The 20,331-nt window shown below is 40.8% G+C and overlaps 1 protein-coding gene across 7 annotated transcripts in view; it reads left to right on the plus strand.

Moving 5' to 3' along the window:
- FMN1 (formin 1) overlaps positions 1 to 20,331 on the plus strand; it is a 443,362-nt gene that overhangs the window by 224,403 nt on the left and 198,628 nt on the right. For 6 of the 7 annotated variants that reach the window (XR_003515832.2, XR_003515833.2, XR_003515834.2 and 3 more), the window contains 2 exons: positions 9,561 to 10,327; positions 14,733 to 14,883. Coding sequence is in view for 3 of the 7 variants with exons in the window: in XM_027571393.2 (XP_027427194.2) it covers positions 9,561 to 10,327; positions 14,733 to 14,883 (918 nt within the window). In the remaining 4 variants the exon portion in view is untranslated. Of the gene's footprint in view, positions 1 to 9,560; positions 10,328 to 14,732; positions 14,884 to 20,331 lie in introns of those variants that run through there. The other variant, XM_027571395.2, reaches the window with a different exon arrangement.

Below are 20,331 nucleotides of genomic sequence, written 5' to 3' on the forward strand. Positions count from 1 at the left end.
ACTTACTTTATGTTGGTTTCTTTTCTCTCACTATCTTGACTGAACATCAGTATGGCAGATGATCCCTGGAGATAGCACCATTTTTACACGTGTGTAATTTAACTTTGTACTCGACAGCCTTGCATGTGTTGGGTTTTACTCCCAAGTCAACTTAAGTGCTATTTTATCTTTTGATTGCTCTTTACTCCTTTTCCTGCCCAGTTTCTTTATTTATTCCTCCTAGCAAGTTCTTATTACATTGATGTATCAGATGTGCCTCATGTTTCTGAGTGTCCCTGAGATGGCCTCTTAGTTGTAACATGATGTGATTTATTTCTGATAAGAACAAAAAAAAATTATTGATAATAGTTGATTAAAACCAGCTATTGTTAACCTCTGGGAGTTTTATCAAGCCCAGTGCCATTCTTTTTATTAATAGAGACTTGTTTTTATAGTAACAAGTGTAAGTTAATTACACAGGGAATTACTGAAGCCTTTGTACAGCCTTCAAAAACAAAACAGGAAAGCCAGGATGCCCACATCCAAAGCCATAGAACCACTGTCTTCCCCCTTAACCTCACTCTATAAGGCCCCAATTCCATCCCTTTGAGGCACTTGATGCCCTTGAGCCCCCCCCCCCGCCCCCCACCCCCCGCCTTTATTTCTTTCCGTCTGCTCAGACTGCACTTCTCTGAAGTGGTGAAGCTTCATTGTGCTTCTATGCCGTCCCTGGGAATATTCTAGCTTGCCCCCGCCTCAAATGTAGAATTTGGAAGAGTCCCTGGGAAAGGTTGACTGACTCAAGTTGTACAGCAGATAACCTGAATTTTTACTGGCCCTGGCAGCACCACTGGGAGAGATTGTTCGTAACAACAAAATGCTAACAGATGATTTTTCCACATCGCTTGGCACCATCATGATGTCTTTCATCAGCAGGCACTTTTCCACGTTCTTTTTGACAGACGTGTTTGTGGGGACCAGACAAGCAAAAGTCTCCCTCTGTTGCTTGGGTTTCAGTACAGTGTGTTCCTTCGATGATATCTCTGAGCAGTGGTAATGTGAAGGATATTAAAAAATAATGAGGATTTGGTAAGGGGAAGGAAGGACGAGCCCCTGAGGAGGCTGGGGGAGTTGCCTAGAGTCCAGTCCCTAATCAGATTAAAATCACAAATGTGGTTCGATTCTACTGGGTAGTTTATTATACTTATGGGAACAGCCTTTAAGCTTGTTGTGGAAAGCACACTAATCTACAATATTTTGAATTGTTAAAATTAAACGAATGTCAACTTTTAGAAATACCCATACTTAAAAAAAAAACAAACCAAAAGCCCTAGATTTTTTTTTGAATTTTGTAGGCAATAACAACTATGAAATCTCATAGTTTTATGTTGTGCATGGGACTATCAAAGGGGAAGTGACCACATGTACCTCTCTTTAAAAATTTTTTTGAAGCTGCAAGTCTAGTTGGGTGGGTAATACAGAGGCACAAGGAAGTCTTGATATTTAAAACTAAGGAAATAATTCAATTCCATAAGCATTTATGGATCACTAACAAGACAAGCAATATGCAATGTTCTGGACGTTCAAACATGAAAAAGGCACAGTCCCCAACTGCCTGGAGCTTTTAGATTTACAAATAAGATAAGCATAAATGACTACAATGCTGAATTTGACTGAATTTTCCTTTAGGGCTTATGCTAGGTGGAAATGGACAGAAAAGGTGTTTTAAGTAGTGCAAATAGCATGTGTAAAAGCATAAAAATGGGGTTGAACATAAGCTGATTCTGTAGTGGTGCAGCACAAGGAAAGTATAGAGAAGTATCTGGAAAAGTTAGCAGAGGCCAGGTTTTAAGGAGCCATGAGGCATCGTGGAAAGAATAGACTTATCTGCCGTGTGGAGTAACTATTTTCAATATAGGTAATGAAGGGGTATTCCCCTTATGGGGACATATCAGAATCAGGAAGGGGCTTTTCCAAATAGCACACGTTCCTTCGGCAATTCTGAAACAACCCAAGTGTAAGTCATTGCCAGAAAGAATCCACTGATACTGTAGTTTCATACTGTCTCAGCTGTGCTTGGAGCAGAGTAAAGATTAAGGACAGTGGCTGTTGATTTCAACTCTGGATGCCCTTCGGAATCCCTTGGCGAGCTTTAAGGATGTCAGTGCAAGGACACCATCTCAGATCTCTGGGAATGGTCCTGCCCATGGGTATTTTTTTACAGAGCTCTCTAGGTGTTTCTAATGGAGAGCAGGCTGAGAAGCATGACAAGAGACAGATAAAAGTAGTGCCAGTAAGGAAAAGGAAGATTAAAACAAAATGGTTTAATTGGGATTGTTCTCTTAAGAATTGTGAATTTGCATCTTTCTTAGCAGGAGATATAGTTCACTAGGCTATTGTAAATGGGAAGAGGATGCACTTAAAAATGAAAGCAGTAGAAGCAATCAAGTTATGAGTCAAGGAAGGTGGATAAAACATGGATAAACATAGATAAAACTTGAGGAAGACTGGAAAGATGTCAAACATCAGCACCTGTCTCCTTTCAAATGGGATATTGGGATGAATGCAGAAAAAAGATTTTCAGCAGGGAGGGGCAGGGAGAGGGGAAACTGCTAGTACTTCATATGACCTAAAGATCATTTAACTAGGAATAAATGGAAGGTTTACAACTATTTTGTCTCCCATGTACAAGCGTCATGTTCAGTGTGAAAGTAAAGGAGCCTGAAAAGAGAGTCACCAAGGGTTCCAAAGCATTATGTTCCCTTGACCCAGCCTCCTCTGTAGTTTTGGCTGGAAGGAACTGGGCTTGGTATTTCATAAAGATTCCCAGGATCTTAGGCAAACTTTGTCCAGGAAGGAGTATATGATTATCTGACCGAATACTCTGGGTTTGATTCACCAAATCACTAGCAGTCCTTCTAGCTGTGGCTCTAGGTAAAGAGAGGAAACAGCACATAGTTTCACATATGCCAAGTGGAAGGGGCACTTAACAGAGAGTAGAGAGGAAAACAGGGTTAAAAACTAGCTTTGCCAAAGTTCAATTTTTAGGGTTTCTTATTATAATCCCAGTATATCAGTATGGAGTATATGGAAATTCAGTATTTCTTTCTTATTTGGGAATTCTTCAGATCAGTGGATACGGATTGTGAGGAAGCCATTCATGGAATCCATGCTTAGTGATCTGTCCCCTTACTTTGGGCATTTGCAGGAGAGAAGGGGTGTTGAGAGAAGATGGCATTTGCAAAGGCCCAGATGCATGAATGAGCATGGTCCTGGGAGAGGCAAGATGCTATGCAAGAGTGGAATCCAGGGCCTATCTGGGGAAGAGGCAGGAGCCAAAAGTGGAGAAAGTTGACAGAAAACAGATCAAAGGAGACTCTGGTGTGTCCATGCTAAAAAGGTTCAGTGTCGGGGCGCCTGGGTGGCTTAGTCGTTAAGCATCTGCCTTTGGCTCAGGTCATGATCACAGGGTCCTGGGATCGAGCCCTGCATTGGGCTCCCTGCTCAGCAGGAAGCCTGCTTCTCCCTCTCCTACTCCCCCTGCTTGTGTTCCCTCTCTTGCTGTGACTCTCTCTCTCAAATAAATAAAATCTTAAAAAAAAAAAAAAGTTCAGTGTCAGTCTGTAAATAATGGCCAATTATTGAAGAGATATTAAAGAATAAAAATCTGCATTTATTTAAAAATTCTCCTGGAATCATTGTGGCTAAACTGTGGTCAGGAAAATTAGTTAGGTGGTTGTTGCCATTGTCTAGATAAAGAGGACCAACTGAAAAGTTGAGTCAGTGGGAATGGAAGGAAGGGAATGAATCAGAGAAACCAGTGAGGCTTATTAATAAATAGTATGTTGGGAATGAGAGAGAGAAAGCAAAAAATCCATTATGACACCCAGGTTTCTGAATGTGATGACTGGGAAGATGAAGATGCCATTAACTGCAAGAAGGCATTTCAGAGGAGGAACAGATTGAGGTTGGGCAGTGATGAGCTCATGATGAGTTCAGACATGTTAGGTTTGAGGTGGCTGATTAAACATGCAGGTAGATCAATCAGGAGGATGTTTGGAATTAGGGCTTTAAGGTGCCATTTTGGAAGTAATAGTGTATAGTAAATGAGTGTTGCTGTACCCTATAAGTATACAAGATGGTCCAGAGATTATGTAGTGTGAGAAAGGTAAAATGGCAAGCAAGATCCCTAGGGAACAACATTTAAGGGATGAATGGAGGGAGAGGAGTCCACAGATTGACTGGAGAGAGCTGAAAAGTGGGAGGAAGTTGGGGGTGGGTAGAGAAAGTATATCAGGAGTTAAGGAAGCAGGGAGAATTTCAAGGCCCAGGCAACAGTCAACACTGCAACTTACAGGGCAAGATCACAGCAAAGTGCTGACCAAATGTAACCACTCAAATTGCAGGATTTCCATGAGTTGGGGGTGGGGCCAGGGACAGAAGCCAATTATAATTGTTTGAAAGGAGAATGGATGAGAAAGTAGATCAAGCGAGAGTTGTATGCTTTTTTCCCCAAAAATTCTGCTGTGAAAAAGAGACAGTGAGGAAGAAAGGGCAACAGAACAGATTAAAGAAGGTATCTTTAGGGGCACCTGGGTAGCTTAGTTGGTTAAGCGTCCGACTGTTGGTTTTGGCTCAGGTGATGATCTCAGGGTCCTGAGACTGAGCCCCATGTCAGGCTCCCTGCTCAGTGGGGAGTCTGCTTGAGATTCTCCCTCTCCCTTTGCCCCTCCTCCCGCTCACACACACTCTCTCTTAAAAAATAAATAAAGTATCTTTATTTTTGCTTTAGATGGATAGAGCATGATGCAGGGAGCCCGCTGAGAGCTGAAAGCAAGGTGGCGTGGCCACTGGCCTCTAGAACAGTGTCAAAGAGACAGTAATAATGGTAGCAAACTTATGTGGCACCTACTATGTTCCAAACACTCCTCTATATGTTGTTTTGTATATATTAATTCATCTACTTCTCAGCTGCCTTACGAGGTGGAATCTGTTAGTATGCCCATTTTACTTATGAGAACACTGAGGTCCAGAGAAGTTAAATAACCTACCCAATTTGTGCCCTACCCACTGCACTAAGCAAATGCATTACTGAGTCACCGAAACAATGTATAGGTACATATATCAGCTTCAGCAGCTTCGGAAGATCATTGGTTAAGAGGTAGATGGGAAGGGCGTGGGACAAGACCAAGGTGTTTGCTGTAGATACAGGTTAGTTGTGTGATAAAGGGGACGTCTCTCTGTGGAACATGTCTTTGCAGCTTTTTCCTATTATTAAGAAGTTGAAAATTATTGGCTCATCAATGTTATTTGACTCTTAACTTTCTTGGAAGAAGGTTAGTTGGGAACAACACGCCAGAGTTAGTTTGTTGTGGCAGAACTGAACTAGTCACTGTAATGAAATTGACATGTTGGCAAGCGACTCTGTGGACATCAGGGCTGGGCTGTAGGTAGAGGTGGGCAAGAGAGGGAGGGGGAGATGGTGACGGACAGGATGTTGAAACAGATTATCTTGATCACATAGTTGAATGAAACTTGAAATTACATTCAGGCATTTGGTAGTAGAACTCCTGAAAGATTGGGTAAAGTTTTGTATTTGTACTACCTTGTTTATCCAGACTTGCTGAAGCTTTTCCTGGTTTTGTGCCCATCAGTCCACAAAGGTGGCATTATTTGGAAATGTGAAAGAATAATTACAAATCTGTTAGTCTTTTCTTCTAATATTATCATTAGCAAGAGTACCTAAGAGTAACATTTATTCAGATGTCATGTACATTTCTAAAAACCCTAGAGCTGGCTCATAATCATCCTCACTTGACACTTGGGGAAACTCAGACTTGGAGACACAAAGTCCCTTGCCCAAGGTTGTAAAGCTAGCAAGTGGCTAAGCTGGGATGCAAATCAGGTAGTATGAATCCAGAGCTCAGGTGCCTAACCCTCTGTGCTGTATATGAAATAGATGGTGTCCAGATTTTGCCTGTTTTTTCAGAGTTGCATCAGGCTGCCATGTTCACATGTGAGAAAATCAACTTTAGAAAAACCTTGCCTCTAGTTCTACTAACCATAGTTACTTGGGGGTTGGTTCCTAAGGGAAAAAGGCTAGTATAAATATAGTTATAAGGTGTCTTAATGAATGTGGAGAACCTTCACATGTCTTTACCTTCTCCGATGAGGTCATTACAAATATTTCTTTACCTTTTCAATGCAAAAGGGATCTGCGCTTGTGTACACTTTGGCGTTCCAGACATTTGTGGGCTGAAATTACAGTGAAGAGAGTTTTGTTAGGCTTCAGGAAGGCCCGCAGGACAACGACCGGTTAGAACTGTTGCTGTGGTCATCTCTATCTACTACCTGTCGTGCTAGCTGCTTGAATGGAGAGGTGAAGGATGGTACCCTCCCTGATTCCATCTCATGGGAATGTGTGATCTGATGAGAAAGGCAGAAATTAAATGAGGTCACCAGAAATATTTAATTACCATGAAACTGGATTCTGGAAACCCTAATAACGTCATGAATTTGACTGTTTTCCAGTTCATCAAAATAGGCTAAATGGCTTTGAAGGCTGGGAAATAGACTGGTTAATGACCGAGAGCGTGTCAGCTCTGTGCTATTAAGTGTAAAACCATAGATTTGAGGCATTGAAATAACTGACAAGATAAGTGTTAAAAAGGTAAACGTCCTTCCCATTTACAAGTGCACCAAAAACTATAAGATACTTAGGAATAAACCTAACCAAAGAGCTAAAAGATCTGGCCTGTGAAAACTATAGAACACTAAGAAAAGAAACTGAAGAGGACACAAAGAAATGGAAAAATATTCCATGCTTATGGATTGGAAGAACATATGTTGTTAAAATATATGTTTTCTACAAAGTAATCTACACATTTAATGCAGTCCCTATCAAAATACCACCACCATTTTTCACAGAGCTAGAACGAACAATCCTAAAATTTGTATGGAACCTCAAAAGACCCTGAATAGCCAAAGCACTCTTGAAAAGCAGAGCTGGGCGGCATCACAATTCTGGACTTCCAGCTCTATTACAAAGCTGTAGTCATTAAGACAGTATGGTACTGGCATAAAGACAGACACATCGCTCAATGAAACAGAATAGAAAACCCAGAAATGGACCCACAACTCTATGGTCAACTCATCTTTGACAAAGCAGGAAAGACTATCCAATGGAAAAAAAGATAGTCTCTTCAACAAATGGTGTTGGGAAAACTTATTTTCTTACACCATACACAAAAGTAAATTCAAAATGGATGAAAGGCCTAAATGTGAGACAGGACTCCATCAAAATCCTAGAGAACACAGGTAGCAACCTCTTTGACCTTGGCCATTGCAGCTTCTTACTAGACATGTCTCCGGACACAAGGGAAACAAAAGCAAATATGAACTATTAGGACTTCATCAAGATGGAAAGCTTCTGCACAGTGAGGGAAACAATCAACAAAACTAAAAGACAACCTATGGAATGGAAGAAGATATTTGCAAATGACATATCTCATAAAGGGATATATATATAAAGAACTTATAAAACTTAACACGCCCCCAAAATAAATAATAAAGAAATGGGCAGAAGACATGAACAGACATTTTTTCTTTCTTTTTTTTTTAAGATTCTATTTATTTATTTGACAGAGAGAGACACAGCGAGAGAGGGAACACAAGCAGGGGGAGTGGGAGAGGGAGAAGCAGGCTTCCCGCTGAGCAGGGAGCCCGATGCAGGGCTCGATCCCAGGGCCCTGGGACCATGACCTGAGCCAAAAGCAGACGCTTAACGACTGAGCCACCCAGGTGCCCCGAACAGACGTTTTTTCAAAGAAGACATCCAGATGGCTAATACACACATGAAAAGAGGCCCAACATCACTCATCATCAGGGAAATACAAGTCAAAACCACAATGAGATACCATCCCACACCTGTGGTATCTCAAATTAACACAGGAAACAACAGATGTTGGCAAGGATGCGGAGAAAGGGGGGCCCTTTTATGCTGTTGGTGGGAATGCAAACTGGTGCAGCCACTCTGGAGAACAGTTTGGATGTTCCTCAAAAAGTTAAAAATAGAACTACCCTATGACCCAGGAATTGTACCACTAGATATTTACCCAAAAGACACAAAAATACTGATTTGAAGGGGCGCATACCCCACGATGTTTATAAAAGCAGCATTATCAACAATAGCCAAATTATGGAGAGAACCCGGATGGATGGATAAAGAAGAGGTGGTATATAGAGAGAGTGGAATATCACTCAGACATCAAAAAGAATGAAATCTTGCCATTTGCAAAGACATGGATGGAGCTAGAGTATATCGTGCTAAGTGAAATAAGTCAATCAGAGAGAGACCGAAACCAGATGATTTCACTGATATGTGGCATTTAAGAAACAAAACAGTTGAACATAGGGGAAGGGCTAAAAAGAGGGAAGCAAACCATAAGAGACTCTTACCTAACTACAAAGGACAATCTGAGGGTTGATGGAGGGAGGTGGGTGGAGGATGGGCTAACTGGGTGATCGGTATTAAGGAGGGCACTTCTTGTGCTGAGCACTGGGTGTTATATGTAAGTGAGGAATCACTCAGTTCTACTCCTGAAACCAATGTTATACTATATGTTAACTAGAATCTAAATAAAAAATTGAAATAGAAAAAAAGGTAAATGTCTTATAAAATATAGTTTAAAATACTGAGTATGGGGCGCCTGGGTGGCTCAGTTGGTTGAGCAACTGCCTTCGGCTCAGGTCATGATCCTGGAGTCCCGGGATCGAGTCCCGCATCGGGCTCCCTGCTCGGCGGGGAGTCTGCTTCTCCCTCTGACCCTCTTCCCTCTCGTGCTCTCTATCTCTCATTCTCTCTCTCTCAAATAAATAAATAAAATCTTTAAAAAAAAAAATAAAATAAAATACTGAGTATGTGGAAGATAAAAATAGCAAATCTTAATATTCTCATTTTCTGTGCATTTGTATTGCTTATTTATTACTATATTATGAAAAATTATGAAACAGACCCAAATATTGATCAGGGACAGCTTTAATATGGAAACTTCTAGAAAATACACGTGTGATAGCTTCTTCTCACACCTTTTGTTTCTGCTGTGTTGGCCCAGAAACCCCAAAGAAGAGGTATTCTAAGGGAGACTGTGAGGATAGCCAGAAGAATCTCCATTTTTTTCTTACAGTTTTCTTTTTCCAATCCCAAACTAAAAGTAATAAAAGATATATTCAAGCATGTTCAAATTTTTATGAACACTTTGTTTTGCTTTTGATATCAGAACGGGGTGAAAGTTCTTAGGGGAGAGTTTTACTGTAAGCCTTAATCCATGGTAATTATTCCCCATGAGGTCAGATTGGCTGAAATTATGCTTCTACTCCAACGGTTTAAGTCTTTGAAAAATTCCTAAAGTGAAATTTATACCCTGTCATATCCTCAAAAGAATGTCTCTGTGTTTCCCTGTGTTGATGTGGGCTGGGCTATGGTGGTACAGGGATGATACTGAAGTTTTTATTTCGGATATTGTTGTTGTTGTTGTTGTTTTATAAATTCTTTACTTTCTTTCCCACCGCTGTCTCTACAGGCTCAGTTTGAACTCCAGGCATTTCATATCCGGGGGGAGCACGCGGTGGTTACGGCAAGACTAGAAGAAACCATTGAAACTCTCAAACGGGAGACAGAACACCGATGGCGAGGAGGACGTGAAGAGATGAGAGATGCGTGTATCTCCACTGACGATGACTGTCCTCCAAAGACCTACAGAAATGTGTGCATCCAGACAGACAGAGAGACTTTTCTCAAACCCTGTGAAGGTGAAGGCAAGACAACCAGAAGCAACCAGATAATACCCAAAAAGCTGAATATCTCCTCTTTAAGTCAGCTCTCTCCCCCAAATGACAACAAAGACACCCATGTACCACTTCAGTCTGTGGAAGGCCTCTCACCAAGTCAGCAAAAGGCATCGCCTCCCCCTCCTGCACCACCCCTACCAGCAGCCATCCCTCCCCCTCCTCCTCCTCCCCTCCCACCTGGACTTGGACCTTTGCCACCCGTACCTCCGCCACCACCTATGAGTGCTGGACCGCCACCCCCTCCGCCCCCTCCTCTGCCTCCAAGTGCCGGGCCTCCTCCGCCTCCTCCTCCACCACCACTTCCCAATTCCCCTGCTCTGCCCACCAGTGGGGGGCCTCCTCCTGCTCCAACACCTCCAGGACTTGCACCCCCACCTCCTCCTGGACTCTTCTTTGGAGTTGGCCCTTCTTCTAGCCAATGTCCTCGGAAGCCAGCCATTGAGCCGAGTTGCCCCATGAAGCCTTTATACTGGACTAGAATACAAATAAGTGATAAAAGGTAAGCCCAACTCCTCTGGCCCATTCTCAGGTTGTGAATTCCCAGGATTTTGCACAAGTGACATTTTATTCTTACCAGTTGGATATCTGTGTACTGTGACATTCATTTCTCAGATGCAGTATAGTGAGTACCTTGGATAAACAATGTTGGAGTGTTTAGAGGGAGAATGTCTGTCTCTACCAGGTCTTGTCTGTATTTGCTATGGACTGATGCTGGGAGAACAGTGTGTGCAATGTCAGATCCTTCTCCAAGATAAAGGTTCCATTTTACAGACTCTTCTTAGAGAAGAGCCCTGGTCTAAGTTGGAGCCTTCTCCAACATCCCTACAGCTAGCAAGTAATCGTACCGACATAGAGCCTGAACTATACCTAGGTTCACTGAAGATTTTTAGAATATCTGTCTTGTCTTTCGATGGGATCATCAACCTTATGATCTGGATACTTAACAGGTATGTGTAATTTTTCAGGTTTTATTAGAAGAGCCAGACATAGCTGAGCCCTTAGCTCTTTAGGTCAGAAGGGAGTCAAAAAACAGAAAATCTCTGCTTGAACTCTCATTCCCCTAACTGTTAAATGCCCCCACATCTTATACCTTGTTGCTCAGAGAAAGTGCCAGTAGAGTACATCTAACATTTGTATAGCTTGTTAAGCTGGGTCTGTATGGCAGCAAGATAGGTTGGTTAGAAACTTCCATTCAGACATATTTGAATTTAATTTCTTCTGCCTCATTTCAGAGTCTGTCAAGAGGACAATGAGAGAGATGTTGACAATCTCTAGATTTGAAGTTCATTTGTTTGCAAAGAACAGCAAATAGAGAACACATTTTTAAACATAAATTTTTGAACTTATTCCCCAAATCATTGTGTGGTGGTGAATCTTTCAATTTATATAACATTTTGTATGTGGAAGGCAGGATATTAAGCAAAATAACATGAAATTCACAATTATAAAGCAACTGGAAATCCCTATAGGAGGAGTGGGGATTACCTTCAAGCTACGCATATGGTGAACTAAGTTGATTATGTGCTTCATATTGGCCCCTTTCCTCTAACCAAAAAAATAAGGACCGAGAGTTTATGTGTGGAAATCTTGATGCTTTTTAAAATGCTGATGCTTTATTATTTCCCAAATGAATGGTTAATAGAGAGAGAGAGAGAGAAGATCCCGAAATAGCTCCTAACAATTAATTGCAGTACTAATAGTCCTTTTTGTCCCATTCAAGACTCAGATGACATTTCCTAAGAAATAGTTTCCCAGAATATTTATATGGAGCTGTGTTCCCTTATTAGTGTTCTCAAAAATTAATGTACAGACATTCCAGAGTGATGAATCCCACCTGTCAGCCCTGGGGTAGTGTGTTCTGACAGCACATGGAACTGTTCCACACCTGTGTCTCACTAGCCTGCCTCTACTCTATTCCCCTCAGGACTCCATAAGCAACCAATATCCTAGACCATAGTAGTGGTATAACAGTACCGCTGGGAGATATGGCCCTTTGCCCACTGTTCAAGGTGGGACAAAGTCAAGCTGGAGATAATCGTTCTGTTTTTCACTCCTTGTGTAGTTGGCCATTTTGAGAAGGAAAACAATTACATACTCGAGCTCTTATTAGTTTCACTATAAGTTTAGGGCTTCAGTTTTAAGCAAAATGAAAAGTAGATGAGTGTACTGAGTTTCCAGCATGAAGACTGCAATATGGCCGCTTCCCGCTGCTCCACACATTTAGTCTCTCTTATCATGGGTCCCTCAAAATGGTTTTGTACCCTCAGAGCATGAGTACTTCTTTTAAACTAAAAGGCTGTAGATTTTCCATGTAGTATCTATTTATGTACAAAACTAAAATTATTTAGGGTGTGTTTTTTAAAAAGAGAGGAAATGGTATTTTAGTATTTTGTACAACCAGGAGGGTAAGCCCTGTGTCTAATGTACCCATGGTAAATTTTGCTCTTGGTCTTCTGGGGACCTAGGAGTAAAATACGAATTTTCTCCATTATATATGTACTGCCTCTCACCCACCTGATTGTTTTTGTTACTAACATGAACTGATTTTTAACTTTTGCCATTTTGCATTCTTCAGTGTCTGTTTTCTGACTTCTAGAATAGGGAAGAGACATTTAGTTAAAGAAAAAGAAATCCTAATCTGTCTACTTTTTTGGCTTCCTAATAAATACGTTTTCCTAGTGAGTATCTTCTCCTCCTTCCTCCCTCCTCCCTCTCCCATTTCTTCCCTCTCCAGTCTCTCTTTCCTCCTCCTTCTACCTCCTCTTCCTCTTCTTGTGAGCTGGATTTGTATGTTCAGTGGTCAGAGAGGAAGTGACCATTATAACAGAGGAGATGGTCTATTGTGAGCGAGTCCTTGTTATTGCCCAACCCAATGCCTGCTGTCCCCAACTCGCTGAGAGGTAGTATTCCAAAATTCTTTTATTCATTATTGGAAACGCCTTTTCCCATAGAACAATGTAGTAAATGGTGATGAAGTGTTCAACGTATCAAAGCCAATTTACTCTAGAATAGGAGTGAGTTGCAGCCTACTCATACTAGCCTGAGCTCAGAGTCCTTGGAGCCGGGGCCAAGCAGTACAGGTGAAGGGATGGGGGCTGGGGAGGTGGGGGATGGATGGGTCTGAACAACCCCCCTACGCACCACACCACCTCCCTCTACACACCCTCTCCTCAGCTTCCCAGAACCTTCAGGAGGCCCAGACCAGCAGCCCCTAACAGACTGCATGCTCCAAAATTCCCTGGCTCTCTTCTGCCATCAAGATCCCCCTTCCTAAGTGCAGCTGAGATAAGCACTTAACAGTGTTCGTGTTTCAAATGGAAGTTAAGTGAGTGGCAGAGGTGGGCAGCTGAGGCAGGAGCACAGGGATGGATGTACCTCGTTGGAAGTGTCCTAGATCTTGGGTGATGATTTCACAGGTATTCATTATACGTTATACATGTCACACATATACTCTTAAATGGCTCAAATATTATATTATAAAAAAGTGGAGAGAAGTGAATCTGAACAGACCAAAATGTTCATATTTCATGGGAAAGGCAGACATGTAGCAAAATGTGAACACACAGATCCGAAAGTCAGTCTTCCCATCTGTTTTGAATATGAAAGTCGCCTTTTAGCATCAAAACATTTTGTGGACTACCCCATATAATAAAAGTTCTTTTAGTTTTCAGTGACGGAAAAAATACATATTAAAACAAAGGTAGATACTTACAGATATTATGGATCATAATATATACATATATTTGAAAAATAATAAATGTGTAGATGAAACATTATTTTTTTCTGTCTATGGGTATTAAGAGTGTTTAAAAGTAATTTAAGAAAGTAGACACTTGGGGGAAAATGTGTTCTGACTGAAGGAAGCCTGGATGGTAACCCTTCCAAGTTTGGTCTCAGAGGCAGTTCTTTTATACCTGATTTTCCACGTCTTCTCTTTGTTTCAAAACTAGTGCCCCTGTTTTTTGAAGATAAAAAAAAAAAAAACCCTAGAAACAAAAAGTACAGCCTCCCCATGGCTGCTTTAGTTGAAATCTCTTCAGGGGCTGGCGCAGTGAAGTTTTTTGGTTTGTTTTCATTGTTAAATACTGTTGTTGGGGCGGAGTGTTCTAAATCAAGTATTTCTAAATGAGCTCAGTCTGTTCACAAATTATGGGTCTTGCCCTGAGTTGACATGAGCTAATCCTAAAAACCATTTTTAAAAGTATTAGAAAAAGCCCAAAGTGAGGGTAAATCTTTACCTTAGTAGAAGGTGAAGAATTTTTTTCTTTTTAAGAATTTTTATTAAGAATTATCCCATCAATATCTCAGAATTGGTTATCTTTTCAGCATTTATATGATGCCCATTTTTACTCATGATGGAAACACCATAGACTGAGGGAGAAACAGCTTATCTGGCCTCAGTCATGTGAATCGCAGGATTTCTGGTCCCACTTGGTTTCTCTAAGTCTCTCTTTCTCTCTTTGATTGTATCTAATGGTCATTTGGTTTTGGAAATGGGTTGTTAGCTTTGATGTTCTATAGTATATTTTGACTTTTAAAATAAAAGGTGTAACATGAAAAGCTTTTCTTCAAGCTTTATTAGAAGGAGATATATATAAACATACATATATAAATATAAACAAACTGAGGGTTCTAGAGGGGATGCAGGTGGGGGGATGGGCTAGCCTAGTGATGGGTATTAAAGAGGGCACGTATTGAATGGAGCACTGGGTGTTATACGCAACCAGTGAATCATGGAACACTACATCAAAAACTAATGATGTAATATATGGTGATTAACTTAATAAAATAAAATTTAAAAATATAATCTTAAATGAGTTATAAAGTGAATTAGAGATTTCATTATATTCTGTTCTCTTCACTGTTTTGATTTTAATGTTTAACCTACCATTTTCTCTTTTAAGCCAAAATGCTACACCAACCTTATGGGATTCCTTAGAAGAACCTGATATTCGGGATACTAGTGAATTTGAGTATTTATTCTCCAAAGACACAACTCAGCAGAAGAAAAAACCTCTGTCAGAGACCTATGAGAAAAAGAACAAGGTCAAAAAGGTACTGAATGACTATAGTAATCACTGTATTTTTTTGTCATACATGGGAATTCATTATGTGCTGCTGGTTTGCTATCTGTTTTCCAAAAATGTTTTGGAAGGTTTTAAGTCCCTGATGACAAAAGGGAGTCAGTAGTTTAAGAAATCTGTGCTTGTGCTTTCAGTCATATCTGAATTTTCAAACTAGCTTCTTAATTTGATCTGGACTTTTTTCAGCTAATAATTGTATTGAAAAAAATATAAAATTTAACTTGTAATTAGTGAAAGTAATTATATGGAAAATATGTCTTACTCATTCACTTATTTATAAATGCATTCATTTAACAAACATTTATTGGGAGTATATTTATGCTGGGTTTTGTTTTAGGCCCTTGTGGTCCAGTGTGGTAACCGTTAGCTACATGTGGCTGTTTAAGTAATACAATTAGATAAATTAGATAAATTAAAAATTCAGTCCTTCAGTGGCATTCGCCACTTTTCAGTTTTGTTTTTGTGGCTAGTGGCTACCATATAGCACAGATTTAAAAAAAAAAAGTCATTATAAAAGTTTTATTGGGTAACACAGTCTGACACCTGGGATGTGTTGGTGAGAAATCCCCAAAGACCTTTGCCCTGTGGTACTTACGTTAAAAATCAGCGTTAGAAACAAAACATTAAACCACTTGAAAAAGCAGGGTAAGGAATATGGATTTTGGCAGGGTGGGGGCAGGGCTGCAGGGGTTTTTGTTTTGTTTTGTTTTGTTTTTAAAGATTTTATTTATTTATTTGACAGAGAGAGAGACAGCGAGAGAGGGAACACAAGCAGGGGGAGTGGGAGAGGGAGAAGCAGGCTTCCTGCCGAGCAGGGAGCCCGATGCGGGGCTCGATCCCAGGACCTCGGGATCATAACCCGAGCCGGAGGTAGACGCTTAACTGACTGAGCCACCCAGGCGCCCCAGGGCTGCAGTTTTAAGTGGAGTGTTCAGAGTAGTCCTCATGGAGAAGTTGACTTCTGAGCAAAGACTTGAGGACTTAAAGTCAGAGACCACCAGCCATACATCAGAGAGCAAGTTCAAGATTCCCCAAGCTTTCGGGCAGATGTGAAGTTGAATGGCAGCTGAGCCATGCACAGGCTGCATGACTTAGGTCAAAGTTCTTCCTCTCTTTGCCTCCATCCCCTCACTGTAACCTGAGATAATGACTACTCATATTATTATTCTAAGTAGTTATTAAATGAGGTAATTGATATATCATGCTTAGCACAGTGTCTGAAGCCATCAGCTCTCATTTTGTTACTGTTGATGTTACTGCTGCAAATTCTCAGCATTAGCATTTTGATAATAGCATAGATGGTGCTGAGGAAAAAGTATAATGCATCTATGCTTCTGCTCTTGATTTGCTGTGTGAGCTTGGGCTGCTCGTCTGTATTGCCTAAGCCATATTTCTTCCTTTTCTATAAAAATCTGAGTCTACCTGACCCACCAGGATGCTGTGAAATTGAATCTAAGAGGGTGTGAAGGAAATGTTTTGAGAAGTGTTATACTGAATGATATTATCATCAACCCTTTATTCTTAAATTATTTAGCGGGCTTCACATGCATTGATTCATATCTCAAGGAACATTATGATTATGAAATCAGCTGTGCCTTTAGAGGGGCAAAAATGACAAACGCCTGAATGCAGTTTTCTGTTAATCGAATCAGGTTCTCCCACTGACTTGAATTATGAATGAAAATCATCATCAAAGTTTTTTCTTTTTTTTACCACTCAAGCACATGGGAATTATGTTTTCATGAGAAAAATGTGACACCAAAAATAATCAAATATCAGACCAAATCTTTCTCTCTCTCTTTTTTTTTTTTTTTAGATTTTATTTATTTATTTGACAGAGAGAGACACAGTGGGAGGGGGAACACAAGCAGGGGTAAGCTGGAGAGGGAGAAGCAGGCTCCCCACAGAGCAGGGAGCCCGATGCAGGGCTCGATCTCAGGACACCGGGATCATGACCTGAGCTGAAGGCAGATGCTTAACGACTGAGCCACCCAGGTGCCCCGAGACCAAATCTCTTAAGAGGACATATTGCATGAAACAATTTGAAGTTTTCAACGGCTATATATTCCCATGCAGTGTGAGGTTCATACGAGACAGAAGTAAGTGTGCTCCATGGGCCAGCTGGCTTATTACATGCCATCTATAGACACAGAAGACTCCTTTTCTGGCTGAAAAGCAAAAGAATAATTTCTGTATTCCAAAGCTAGCCTCGATTTGCCTCTTCCAGGAAGCCGCTTCTGGCTAACCAGGAACTCCACTGAATGTTTTCTTATGCAATATCATATTAAACTTTTGTCCTCTCTTTCTTCTCAGATCGGTATTACCCCTTTCTTTTTTTTTCTCCCTCTGGATGCTTGGTAACATGTTGTTTACTCATAAAATGAATTACTTCTGTTTTGGCAAATGAGTATTTTTAAAACATCAAAGAATTTGTTTTTAAAACATCAAAGCATTTGGTTGTTTATTCTTATTTCTTATCTTATAATTGTTTGCCTGTGCAACAGAGGATTTCCACTAAGGCAGTTAGTGCTTGATATGTTTATTTTGTTTCCCCGTCTGAGGGGAAAAATATGCTTCATTTGAACTCTTCAATCTTTCTGAGCAGCGAGATTGCCGTCGCCCCGTAGAACCCGCGAATATGTGTAGTCTCCACATCTCTCTTCAAGTGGAGGCAAACCTGTGAATCGACTGGGCTTTACGGTCTCGTGACTGGTTGGAAGTTTTCAGTGAGCTTGTGGCCCATGTGAGAGCTGAGATTTTAAGTTTTATAGAAAAAAACAAGCTGAGTCAATGCCAGAAAAATCTAAGCCTGTCCCTTATGAGCTTTCCCCCCGCACCCGTAGTCACATTTCACACTTTGAGATGGATGTCTCTTCCGAGAGCCAGATTTTTGTTGCTGTTGCTCTTAAAATGAAAGTGAAGGTAAATTGCAGAGGTTTTGAGCAGCTGGGGGAGTTTACAGCATCGGCGGCCAACTTCATCAGCTTAACCGCAGAATGATTCTCACGCAAGGCAACCAGGAAGAACATTGGTCAGATGGGTCTCATTTCTAATGATTGGAGTGGAGGGTATGTTGGAGATTTAAACATCAAGCATTATGAGTCTTGGCTGTGGGGGTTCAGCCAGCACGCTGAGACCTACATGTGAGTACCTCTTAAGCGGAGCTTGTCTTCATTCCTCTGTGGCATCTACATTCCTAGTTCAGAAGTAACTGTCAGAATCGCCAAAATCCTGCTGAACTTGGACACTAGTTTCTATTTCATCTTCTATAGTAGCATTTGAAGTTCCTGTCACTGGCAGTGGTTATCAGTAAGCAGATACATATATTCTTTGGGCAGGGATCCTGTTCCATAATATCTTATCATCTGAGAGTTGGAAGGAACCTTACCAGTCAGCAAATTCAGTACATGAATTTTCCAGTGCAGCAAATTTTGGTACAAAAGAAACTGAGACCTAGAAAGATGACGTGACTTCTCGGGTTTGTACACCAGTGACTGGGAAGACGCCAATAATGACAGACACTTGAGAGGATGTACAAGAGCCTCAAATGTGTCTTCATTTCCCCTTCATTTAAACATGGATTTGCCGCATGGATGATGGTCATAAATTTTACTGGGATGACTGAGCTGACATTTATAAATGAGAGTGGTCATTAGTAAAATCACCAACAAAATACAGCTACACTTATACAAATCCAAAATATTTCCTATATTAGAAAAGTATCCCAAGTTTGGGGGGTTTTTTTTGTTGTTTTTTGGGGTTTTTTTTTTTTTGAGTCACTCTTTCAGTAGGAAGCTAAATCTTTGAAAAAAAGGATGCTTTGGGTGTAACTCCAACAATATATGTAGATTGAGAGCTGTTTTCCTTTGACTCTATCAACCATTTTAAGTATTAGCTGTAATACTAAGACAGATTTGTATTCCATACTCAGGCATGTGCCATCCTCATTTGTGACACCAAACCATTCTGCCACTACAGACATAGCAGTCACTGAATTGAGAACCAGAGCTGAAAACATCAGCTCCTGTTGGCACCACCAACACTCAGTACTCTCTCCTACTTCTTGTTTTTTTTTTGGTTCCTGATAACCTCAGAGCACGTTGTTTCACTTTCCCACACAGATTCCTTTTCTATAAAATGGGGAATAGCTACCCTTTACAGGCTTGTTATGAGGATAAAATGAAATCATGGTGATGAAAGTACTTTTTTTTTAAAGATTTTATTTATTTATTTATTTATTTGACAGAGAGAGACACAGCGAGAGAGGGAACACAAGCAGGGGGAGTGGGAGAGGGAGAAGCAGGCTTCCTGCCGAGCAGGGAGCCCGATGCGGGGCTCGATCCCAGGACCCTGGGATCATGACCTGAGCCGAAGGCGGATGCTCAACGACTGAGCCACCCAGGCGCCCCGTGATGAAAGTACTTTTAAGTATTTCCTAGAACTATGTATTAATTCTTTTAGTCTATGAACTAATGATAAAGTTTTATGAAGAAATTCTTGAATGTCATTGATCCCCAAGGTCATTAAGGAGTCTTAAAACATTAGTATGTCCATCGCTGAAACTATTTGCAAATGGTGATCTCTAGAGCATTCTTGTTTTTCAGGATTTATAGAATTCCACAACTTCCTAAATGCCACATGCAGACATCTGGTAGTTCATCTTACACTGGTGTAAATATAGTCTTTTGCACTGTAAAACAGAGTTTCCACTGTCAATATGCCCATACTTATACGGTCTCTAAGTGTCATTTGTTCCTGGGAAAGGTAGGTTGGCACCTTGACATGGAGCTAGGAATCTGCCTTCGTCGTGTGAGAGTCTTCCTCCTAGTACCTGTCAAGGAAGTGACTGCTCTGATAAACTTTCCAGTTGCTTCCCAAACTCACCCTACAACTTGCAGAAAATTGGCATGACCTGTCACTATTCTTCCTCTCTTGAAATGCCAAGATCTCACTTTGAATTATAAATAATCTCTGGACTTGTTCCCTCCTCTGTGAGATGCATAAAATCATTCCTCTCCCTCTGCCTTTTTAATAGATATTTCTTAAGAATTAATGAGATAAAGACTATTCCCTGAGCACTGGGGGGGACAAGCTGGGGAGGGGTTGTGATGCTTCAGCAGACACTATTCTGTTGAAACTTCCTGGAGCCAAGAGCCTTCAGTTGTAACTTGGTCACTTTGGCGAGGATCATAGCTGTAATTCTTAAATCCCAGACTTGGTGTCTCAGTTTAGTGGGGAGGGGAGAAGGTTAGAAGGAGAATGTTGTTTGGAAGCCTGAACATAAATTTATAGGGTTTTCATAACCTGTTGCCTTCCAAGTTTATATAATTTCAGCTTTTGTATACAGAGATAATGTTTCTGGGCTGCCTTGGTAAGGTATGGCATTATTTTCTCCCCCAAGAGCGGGAATGATTTGCCA

Source organism: Zalophus californianus, chromosome 6 (assembly GCF_009762305.2).
Source record: "Zalophus californianus isolate mZalCal1 chromosome 6, mZalCal1.pri.v2, whole genome shotgun sequence".
NCBI classification, from domain to species: domain Eukaryota; kingdom Metazoa; phylum Chordata; class Mammalia; order Carnivora; family Otariidae; genus Zalophus; species Zalophus californianus.